This window comes from Nanorana parkeri, unplaced genomic scaffold, assembly GCF_000935625.1.
Source record: "Nanorana parkeri isolate BGI_ZX_2015 unplaced genomic scaffold, ASM93562v1 scaffold420, whole genome shotgun sequence".
NCBI classification, from domain to species: domain Eukaryota; kingdom Metazoa; phylum Chordata; class Amphibia; order Anura; family Dicroglossidae; genus Nanorana; species Nanorana parkeri.
Genome location: NW_017306688.1, coordinates 550515 through 561651, shown reverse-complemented (window position 1 = coordinate 561651; position 11137 = coordinate 550515). Strand labels below are relative to the sequence as shown.

Sequence of the window (11137 nt, the reverse complement as noted above, 5' to 3'; positions counted from 1 at the left end):
GGATAGAAAGGTTTAATAGCTCATTTAGCCTAAGGGGATTGTCGAGTTGAGGAATAGAGTACTCCTAGTTCCCACAGCAGCCAGCACTTTCCTCTGCTCCCGGTATGTGGGGGCTCTCAACATCCTTGTGTGCAATGTAGGACCTCGGCTCTTGCATTGTACATGATGACGTCAGAGAGGTAGCAACCGGATGAGAAGTTAAGAGGAGTGACTTTATGGGGCCAGTCGTGCAGTGGTAAGGAAGCCTGCAAAAGCAAGGAATAAGCTTATGTATTCCACTACTTAATGACTAGCCTAGAATAAATGAGAATTTAAACCAAAGGCAGGCAAATGTTGGCCCTCCAGCTTGGGAAGTCATGCCTGGGGCTGTCAGAGTCTTGCCATGTCTCATGAGACTTGTAGTTCAACAACAGCCGGAGGCCCAAAGTTTGAATACCCCATGACTTAAACCTTGCTATCAAGGGGCACGTGAAACTAATAATATATTTTACTGCTGACTGGAGTTTAACTTTAAAATCGGGGGGCTGTATTTGGGAAAAACCCTATAGAACTTACAGGCACTTCCCCTCATTCCTGTTCTCATCTCCCAATGGGCTACAAAGGGTGATGGACCTCCTCACTGGCCAATAGGAGAGCAGGAGTGAAGAGGTTCACTTTGAAGGAAATGTGTCAAACATCTGGACATTTCAGACTGAGCACATGATGACAAATACAGGAATTGGGGCCAGACTAAACCTAGTCCAAGGTAATCACAGCATGCCCCATTAATTTTTTTCACTGCAGTTTACAAAAAAAGAGCCTTGAAAACCTCAAATAGCACATGGCTAGAACACCAGGATTCGGACTGTAGAAACAGAGCTTTGCCAAGGTGCAATCAGAAACATTTCACCATTCCCACCTCATCTTCTTCCCACCGAGTTGCCCACAACACAGAGATGCATTAACCATTATGCTGAAAACCATACAGTCAAACCAGGCAAGTAGCAGGCCAAACATGGATTTCCCTACACAAAGTAGATCAGAGGGCTGGGTAGAGGAATGCGAGTCTAATTTAAGCACCAAACCCATTTTTCCTTGCTTATTTATAGCATGGAGCCGCCCTTTAAATAGCACCTGTCCCTCAAAAGAAGTAAATCCAGACTATAAAATTAACATTTACCTTTACAGATAAATAGGGTAACTGAGGTAACTAACCTACCTTTTGCTAAGGGATCTGGACTTCAGCTCCCTTCTGCAGCCAGCCCATAACTTTATCCAACCAAGCCTAAAAGGTGAGCCCCCAAGCCCCATTTGCAGAGCCCACATGATCAATGCCAAGGCATTGGGGTCATGACCAGCTACAGGAGGCACCTCAGGGTCATGTCTTCTGACTAATAGTTTTTTTTATCACATAGTTCACATTTACTTATACCACTCCGCTCAATTAACAATACAACTAAGGAACAATTGAAAAGAGACTGGTACCAGCCCTGATCCTGATTCATGACATTCCACACAATAGGAACATGAAAACAGTCCAGCACACATCTAAAGCTTTAACCAGTCTACATTATCGTAAAATGTTTTGCAATATGATTCAATGAACTGCAATGTCTATACTAGGGAATGGTGAGGATTATATGTCTTTTAAAACCCAACTCCACCCAAAACATCATATCTTTTGCAGAGAGCAGCAAGGTTAGGGCCTTCATCTGGTTTTTAATCACCATTTGCATCCCTATCTGGGAAACCCCTCTAATGGGGGCACAGACAAAAACAAATGCTTGTTATTAAAAAGGTGGGGAAGGGTTAAATAAAAGGTGTTGTCAAGCTACTAGATATATGGGCCCTCAAGTGCGGCTTCAAAAATGTTTAAAGGGCCGCACATAATATTGAGTGAATGCAATGCTACTGATAGCTGTCAGAGACTCCAAACATTCAGCAAGAGATGGCTAGAGACTGAACATTCTATGGGAATTTGTTGGAGAACAGGGTCATGCTTCAGGAGGCCATAGACTGGAGACACATTACATCAGATGTCTAGAGATCACTGCTATTACAGCACCTTTACAAATCAATGATTCCACATTATGTGCTCCCAACAGTTCCCCTTACATAGTACTTTTGATATTTCTCTCTGCAAGATCAATGATAAAAGTTCATATTAAAAAACAAAAACGTGAGAAAATACGGCCAGCAGCCTGTACAAATCATGACAGGCTGACAGATTGCATTGCTGTACACACATCTGAGCATTTATAATTCTACAGGGATAAATGAGCAGCCCTGGATGTAAACTGTCAGCGTCCAGGGCCACTCATCTGTCCCTTTACAGATATAAACACACAGATGTGCATACAACCGTGGCATCTGTCAGCCTGTCGTTGATTTGTGCACATTGCTGCCTGTGGGTTTGTGCAGACACTTAGGACTCCTAGGCGCAAAAAAAAAACATCACACTTCTTAGTACGCTGTATGGCCTTCTGCGCGAGCGGGAATGAGACCTTAATGTCTGTTTTATGGCACCTATACACCAAGTACAAAAAACACAGGCGTAGAGCTGGGGCTAAAAAAAAAAAAAAGATAATTTATAGAAATACCATATGCCAATCAGCTGCTGTCACCGTTCAGGTATTCTGGCAGCCGCAGGCACCAAATGTCAAAATTAGAGGGGCACCGAAATGGAATTTTGAGACCGAAAACAAACAAAAAAAATAATGTCAGGTCGAAACTGAAAATGTTTTTCTAACATTTTCAAAAAAGTTTCAAATATTTTATTTTTTTATTATGGACCTGCATTAGACGTGAGAAGGTCAGCTATCCTTGGAACACTGGAGATCATGGACCTGCATTAGACGTGAGAAGGTCAGCTATCCTTGGAACACTAGAGATCGTGGACCTGCATTAGACGTGAGAAGGTCAGCTATCCTTGGAACACTGGAGATGATGGACCTGCATTAGACGTGAGAAGGTCAGCTATCCTTGGAACACTGGAGATCATGGACCTGCATTAGACGTGATAAGATCAGCTGTCCTTGGAACACTGGACACCATAGGAGAAGAGGCTGTGGGGAACAGTCTAGCAGCCCCGAGAGAGCAGGGATCAGGTAGATACATCTGCTTTACTCCAGCCCCCTAGACAAAAAGGAGCACTTAACCCTTGCAATACAGGGGTAGCCACACTGCAAGGGTAGTCTTTTGTTTGCCCAGAGATGGGCTTTTAAAAAAGGTGGCAGTCAGCAGTCCCAATAAGTTCTGTATTTAATCTCTCTACATACTAGGGTTGAATGACATTTTAAAGGCTTCAACAAAGCTGCTTGAAACTTGTGAAAAGCTTTGCTGTACACACTGCTCTTATACAAGCTGATGGCCATACAGACAAGGTCCGAGACAGTGTGCACACTTTGTAGTTACTCAACTGATGGACCTGCAAGTCTTAAATCAGATCTAAAAGCACGGGCAGCAAGGCTATGCTCTCTAATGTACCACATAAGATTATCGAGGAAGATCTTTAACAATCTGACAGTAAGATCGTCAAAGATCCTCCTACTTGATCCATTGCAATGTATGAAAACCTAAAGTAGGAACCCAGCATGTGTGAGGGCTCACAGGGTCCCCCCCACCCTTCCTCCGGGGCTCACAGGGTCCCCCCCCCCTGTATCACAAGTCTAGCTACACAGAGTTTGCCCTGTGGCCAGTAAAGCTGTTTCCACAGGTGTAATGTGACTGTATTAAACTGCATGCCTGAAGCTCCACTTTAAAGGAACAGTCAATAAAAGGACACATTCACATAAAATGACATGGTTGTAGCAGGAACTCTTTAAAATGTCAGCAGTCATTTAAATGCACACAAAATAAAAGGACGACTGACTAGCAAGGATACAATCAACAGGAAATTCCAGCTTTGCCTAATTGCTCCTTAATTAAGAGACATATTTCTGTTGGTCACAGGTCACCTCGCCGATCAGATTAAGTTGACAAGGAAGGTGCAGCACACAGGTTCCATGTAGGTTGACAAGGAAGGTTTAGCACACATGTTCTATGTAAGCTGACAAGGAAGGCGTAGCACACATGTTTCATGTAGGTTGACAAGGAAGGCGTAGCACACATGTTCTATGTAAGCTGACAAGGAAGGCGTAGCACACATGTTCCATGTAGGTTGGCAAGGAAGGCGTAGCACACGTTCCATGTAGGTTGGCAAGGAAGGCGTAGCACACATTTTCCACATAGCTTTTGTCTCCAGCTATGTACTGAAACTGGCTTCCTGCATTCCTTCACAGGTCTGTGCCTTACCTACATCACTAATTATAACCTTTCCTCAAAAAATCTCTGCCGAGGTACCTGGGACCACTGGACTTCTCTCCAGCCTCCAAGTACCCCATCACCATACTGTCCCTGTTCCAAAAGGGCATCCAGCACACCGCTCAGGTGAAACACCTTGTCACTGCTGCACACCGGGGGGGTCACCATCTGGCACCACTCACGTGCAGGAGGATGGTTGCCTTCCCTGAGTGATGGAGGGGAACCTTGGCCAAGAATCGGATGGGGGTCCGATAGGGAATCCCTGTATGCGCTGCAGCAGGCAATACCTGGAGTAGGTCCCAACGCATAACAGGGTTAGGCTCAGCCCTAAGGCCAATAAACATGAGCCCCGAAAATAACAAACATTACAATGTCCCTGTGTAGCCGGAGGAAACACAAAAAAACTGAATTGGGATAGAAGGAGGAGTCTTTTTATTTAATGTGGTTGATGTGTTTCGTGTTGCAGGCAGGCGGAGCCTTATCTCATTGGCTGTCCTGGAAGATGACTGGGGAAAATTGGCTTCTATTGCGCATCCTTCGTAAGAAGTTACTGCCGCAGATCAACTCTCCCGTCTGATGGAATCATCTCCTGTATCCTTATAGTATCAACATGACATACAGGCTTTACAGTGTGCACAGAACCTCTGGTCCCAGCAACCCGCTGCTGCAGAGGAGCTGACAATCTAATGCCCTTGCCTCACATGTACACACTCAGGAACCACAAAGGATGCGACACAAAGAGTGAAACTACCACCATAACTTTTTTTTGTCTTTTTCTAGGTTTCGATAGAGTAGGAAAGGGTTAGAACCGTTAGATCTTCTTTGTCAGGGGTTCAAAGACTTCCCCTTTGTCAGGGATTCAAAAGGGTCCCACTCCATCGGTTCAAGCTGAGGTGAAACTACAAATCCGATTATGCATCTGCCTCTTAAAGTCAAGCCCGTGACTGTCAAAGTCTTGCAATGACGAATGGGATTTGTAGTTGCACCACAGCTGTGGGGCTGGAGTTTGCCTACCCCTGGTCTAGGGGCACAATCCAACCATTAGTCCCTGAACGGATTACCGCTCAAAAATCGTGCATATTGCCGCGCGATATCGCGAGATCTCGCTCGTCCAATGATTTTCAATGGAGCTGATAATTCTACAGCTCAATGTCGCCTGTAGCTAGTTGCTGTCGCTCATGCAGGACCCTTTTTTGCGCAGATGTCGCACGATTTTGCTTGTATTTTCATGCAGCCCAATACAAAAGGTCGTGCGATCGCCGCATGAAAAGTCGCGCTATATCGCGCTACTACGATCGTGCGGAAATCCACACGAGTTGCATGTCGCCCAGTGTGAATGGGGTGTTAGGGTCGCGGTGAGGCAGCATAAAAAGGAGCCAGTGAAGCCATCTGCAGTCAGCAAATTGTTGCATCATGACACTATGGCAACACAAGTACACAAGCTATAGCAAGAACAGGTAAATCTCACGATTGTTTGTGCTAATGCCTGCAGCCTTCGCGGATATGATATATAAACTTTCCAGAAGGCTACGGGCAACACAGGGTACATCAAAGAAGGAAGTAGCACAGTGGAAAAGATTAAAAGGTATTTAAAAAGAGGAACTTTACCCATATATTTGAAATGGCAACAAACACACCTTTAGAAATGTTCAGTAATGGCAATGCTGGTGATATTCTGCATTGCGCTGTATAGTGTACTATTGCTGGGATTTGTAATCCTCTATAGCCGATGCCATTCATTGCTGTATAATTTTACACTTTCCATTTCACTATATTGCACACCACACTATTTTTTTTCTTTTTTACTTCCACCGCTCCAAGCTTGCTCCTGTGATGGACTGCAATCTCAATACAAACTAGTAGTCCATCACTGGAGCCATTTTTTAAAATTTTATTGTTTATCCGATTAACCGATTAATCGAACTTAATAATCGGCTAACTAATCGATTTTGAAAATAATCGTTAGCTGCAGCTCTAATGGCAATCTACAAAACACATACATCTAGATAATTGCCGGCTTTGTATTCTTTACATATCTTATTTCTCTTCTTACCCAGTCTTCTCCCAGTGGCCATTTTTTTTTTTAAATAAAGGGCATAGTAATATATCTCCCTTTACTTCCTGGAACTCCGGCACACGCGACTAGGTCATGTGACCATGCACATCATCTCAGCTGAGGAAAATGCTTTTCCCTGAGATCCTGTGAGATTACAGATGAGGTTTCCCACCAATGCTCTGCTGATGTAACCTTCCCAGGATGCAACGCTTGTCCACACATTACATTACCAATACCCAAGAAGACCAGGAAGAAAAAATAACAGTTGTACATACAAGAAAAATAGGTTTATTGAACTAATGAATGTAAGATGATTTCATATCCACATGCAGAGCTGCACGCTGAGGTGATTTTAGTGAAAGGGGCTAAAGGTCCGCTTTAATAAAAATAAAAGTTGAAATACCATCGTTATTCTTATATGAAGGGTGGAGGAATACAATTACCTAGTAGAGTTAGAGTAGACTCAAAAGTGTTTCTTTTTCTGGGGCACTTCCTGATTACACTTTTACGCCTTTACACTTCCTCATACAGTAAAAATTCTTTCCTTTAACGACTGCTAACACAAGATCACACCATTGTTAACCCCTGCACTCCAGGGAGATGGCCATGATTGGTCTGGTTGTCTGCCATAACCAGGTAAGGACTTTTAAAGCAGTCCTTCACCTTGCCTATGCAGAAGGCCACTTAGCTCTTCCCCAGCAGTACAAATGACCTTTCTTTGCTACCATGCTGCTCCATTTATGTCAATTACCTGCCACTTCCAGGCATGGTGAGAGTGACTCACTACTGCTCCCCAATCTAACAGCCCTGGTGCCTGGTGATTGGCCTAGCGCTGTCATATGGCTTCAAGTAAGATGTCCTTTGCTCTGGGTAAGCTATGAGAAGTCGGTTTGGAGCTTACAAGGTGCATCCTATCCCCGGTCCTGGTGGCTGAACAAACAGCGCAGGGAAGGAAAGGTATTTACTGCTGGGGATGGAGAAAGTAAGGGACTTGCATAGACAGGGTTACTTTAAAGCGTTTTTCCATTTCTGCAGCCAAATTGGAATAACGTCAATTTCAAATTCGCACAATACATGTTATAGTCTAAGATATATATCTTTTATATATTTTGTTAGTCCAATAAGAAAGGAATCATTGCACACTGCAATACTGCGTTTTTGTTTACATATATATATCTATATATCTCTCTATATTTAGAGAGATATATAGATATATATTTATTTATTTTAGGTATGCTGTGGGAATAGGAACACAACACAAAACACATAGAAATGTGTCGAAATACACTTTAAAAAAGGAGAACTATGGGGTTAAGTCTTTTCCTGAGACGCCGCAGCTGAAGCGGATCCCGACAATTGTGCCAGGATCCGCCCAGCTGCATCGTCCGTTCCGCCAGTCAGCACTGACAGAGCCGTGACAGGATCGAGAGGTGAGCGAACACCGGTATGTGTTCGCTCGCCTCCCGATCTACTGAGCCGACCTGTGACAGTCTCATTGTCACAGGTCGGCTAGAACTATGAGGTGCGTGAAAAGCACTCACCTCATAATTCTCCTTTAAGAAAGCAATAATGAAAATGTGTCATTATCAGAAGCGCTCACTGTTGCTCGATGAACGATCATCCCTATCTCTATAAGATGGCCATGGACTTTAGAGGGAGGCCAGATGTACAAGAACAACATGGCTGCCCTCAGGGCAAACAAATATAAAAAGGGCAGTCTGGAGGACTCCATAAACTTGTCAGCTCAGTTCTACCGAGCAGACAAGCTGTAAATGAGAGGGAAGACGCACGAGGATGCAGAACAAAGACCGGCATGTTGGGACGAGGAGAGATTTTGAACCCCTAGGAAAGCGTTAGAACGTCTGTGGACTGGCGTTACTTTCCTGCGTGTGATGTGTGTTTGGAATGCAGGTAAGCTTTGTGGTTTGATGTGAACCCAGTGCTTCTGAGGTCTCCCAAGTCTGCTCAAAACTGTGACCGACACCCCCTTCTTGCCCAATCAGCCCTGCAGCTAGCCATTGCAAAAGGACGGGGCATGCAGCTGCTGCAAATGCCGCCACTGATCGGAACCAGGAGGGGTAGTGACAGTTTTGAGCGCGTTTGGGTGACCTCAGAGTCCACACCAAGCCCATCAGTGGTCACAAGCATTTTAGTGTAACGGCTTTTGCCTTGCCACTGCATTTCTCACCCAGCTAATAAAAGGTCTGGTCAACAATATTATTTATCACAACTCCGTTTCTCATGAATGAAGTAAAACACGTTTACATTTTACACAACAGGCTGCTGTAGGACTGGATAGCATTTGAAATAAACTACCTCTTTGTCTTTTAATCCTAAGAGCAGCACTTCCTCCATAAGCGTGAGCCTCATGTCTTTGCAATCCCCTGAGCTCTCTTCATCTTTCTCTTTGCTGCCGTCCTCTGAATCTGTTCTTTGCCCATCCTCTCCGCGTCGTCCCCGGCGAATTAAAGTGGTCATCCTTCAAAATAAGCAGAGAATAAAACATGAATTTGTGCATCAAGAGTCAAAGTACTTGTGCATTACCAAGAATGGGAAGGCGGGGATGCTTTCTAAAAACCAGGAGTGGGTGGGTCATCGCAAATAGCTGTGGAAAAGTGACAAACTGCAATCTGGATTGGTTGCTGGAGCAAATCTTTAAAGATGAACCAACATAAAAATGTTCATTTACATGTCCTCTTCTATGACTAAAAACATTGGTGTGCACCCAATGCCTTTACATACCCAGATGTTACCTGGTGGGAGTGGCCCAGCAGTCTCCACCCACTACAGGAAGGGGTGGCGACAAGACCAGTCAGGTTGTAGAGAAGAACTTGTCGCACTCCTTACCGGAAATCCCAATGATAGGGATGGGTGCTGAAATGACTGCGGACGGTGCCGCTATCACATAAGCTTGGTAGAGAAGAATGTCACCAGCACACCAAGATCCTTTTAAGATAATCAATTGTTAATTTTATTGAACAGATTGTCAGTTGAAAAACAAGCGCTTTCGGGACCTCCGAGGGTCCCTTCATCAGGCTCGACATCGACGACGTTGATGTGTGACATTTTGGTGTGCTGGTGGCATTCTTTTCTACCAAACTGACTAAGACCAGTCACCCTGCACAAGGAGAGAGATCAGCAGTGACCGGTCTTTCTTACAGGAAGGGGCGGAGACAAGACCAGTCACCTTCCACAAGGAGAGAGAAGCAGTGACCGGTCTTTATTACAGGAAGGGGCAGAGACACGACCAGTCACCCTGCACAAGGAGAGAGATCAGCAGTGACCGGTCTTTCTTACAGGAAGGGGCGGAGACAAGACCAGTCACCTTCCACAAGGAGAGAGAAGCTGTGACCGGTCTTTATTACAGGAAGGAAAGTCTCACAAATGATCACTGCACAGATCTGGAAGAAATACACAAAACTCACCAAGATTCAAATAAGAATACACATGGCTCTTGAATATACATAATATTTGGTTATCCCTGAGTTCAGCTTTAAAGGGTTATTTAACCCTTGTATGTTTTTGCATATATCTAATGCTAGCAAGCAGTAGAAATATACAAATCAATAAAAAAAACTTTTTCAAAGGGTTAATACTTACCTGTGTCTCCGCCGCGCGCTCCCGTCCGAACATCTGAAGAGTCTCGGGCGGTCGCAAAGGATCTCGGGGCGGGCGCATGCGCAGTTCAGATGTTCAGCCGGGAGACGAGGAGAGACACAAGGTAAGTCTGTGGACAGCGTGCACCTGCACAGACTCTGCAGGACATGAGCGAAGAGGAGGACAGAGGAGTCAGCGCTGGATCGGAGACCCGCACCCAACGCTGGAGGGACAGCTGAAAAGGACAGGAAAGAAGAAGATGATCGGATTAATGAGACATCATATAAGGTAAGTGCTTACATTAGCACTGTGGGGACGATTTTTGTCCTTATTGTCACTTTAACTTCCTTTTCTTCCAAATTGATCAAACAAGAACACCACAACATGAACCAATTTGATCTAACTTTATAAAATACAACAAGATACTGATTAGAATTTTCTTTGGCTCTGTAGTCCACAGAGAGAGCTGGGAACAACAATCAGCAGAGGAAGTCACCAGCTCACTGGATTAGTGGCGGGATCAGCAGCCATTTGTTTTCCATTTATTAAACAGGTATAAGAAACTGCTTTCTATGGGATATTTAACAGACCAAAAGGGAGCAAATAAGAGAAGTTCATTGTTATGGTTTACATATACTCAGATTTAAATGTGAAGTTTAATTGACTTTTGCCTTCCCTGGCTCCTTCCCTCACCAGCACGCTAATTACATTGTTAAAGGAGAACTATGGGGGTTAAGTCTTGAGTCTGGAGGAAAGGGCATTCCGAGGCAGCCTGTATTTCCCTACAGACCAGATGTGATGCTCAGCCTCTATGATTAATAAATACAAAATGTAATGATTGAAAGGGGTGAGCTGGGGAGGAAAGAGATAGATTATAATGGATGTCCAGCTAGGAAATGAGTTGGGCTCTGGTCTGCCTTGCTGCAGCGTCTCATGCACATTGTAAGAAGCTCACCATGTGCAAACAAATCAGAGGAGCTGCTACAACTGTGCAACACTGAAGGGAAGGTCGGAGGTCAGGTTTAAAGCAATACGCGAAGGATATAGAGCAGGGGTAGCCAACCAGTGGTCCTCCAGCTGTGGTGGAACTACAAATTCAATGAGGCATTGCAACATTCTCACAACAGCCACAGACATGACTCCCGGAGAGAGATGCATCATGGGATTTGTAGTTTCACCACAGCTGGAGGACCACTGGTTGGC

The 11137-nt window shown here is 44.5% G+C and overlaps 1 protein-coding gene across 1 annotated transcript in view; it reads right to left on the bottom strand.

The window, feature by feature from the left end:
• The window catches only part of GOLPH3L (golgi phosphoprotein 3 like), a 59485-nt gene that overhangs the window by 36811 nt on the left and 11537 nt on the right, over positions 1–11137 (bottom strand). The window contains exon 2 of the mRNA XM_018559903.1: positions 8654–8816. Coding sequence (XP_018415405.1) covers positions 8654–8815 — 162 coding nt within the window. The 5' untranslated portion in view covers position 8816. The remainder of the gene's footprint in view (positions 1–8653; positions 8817–11137) is intronic.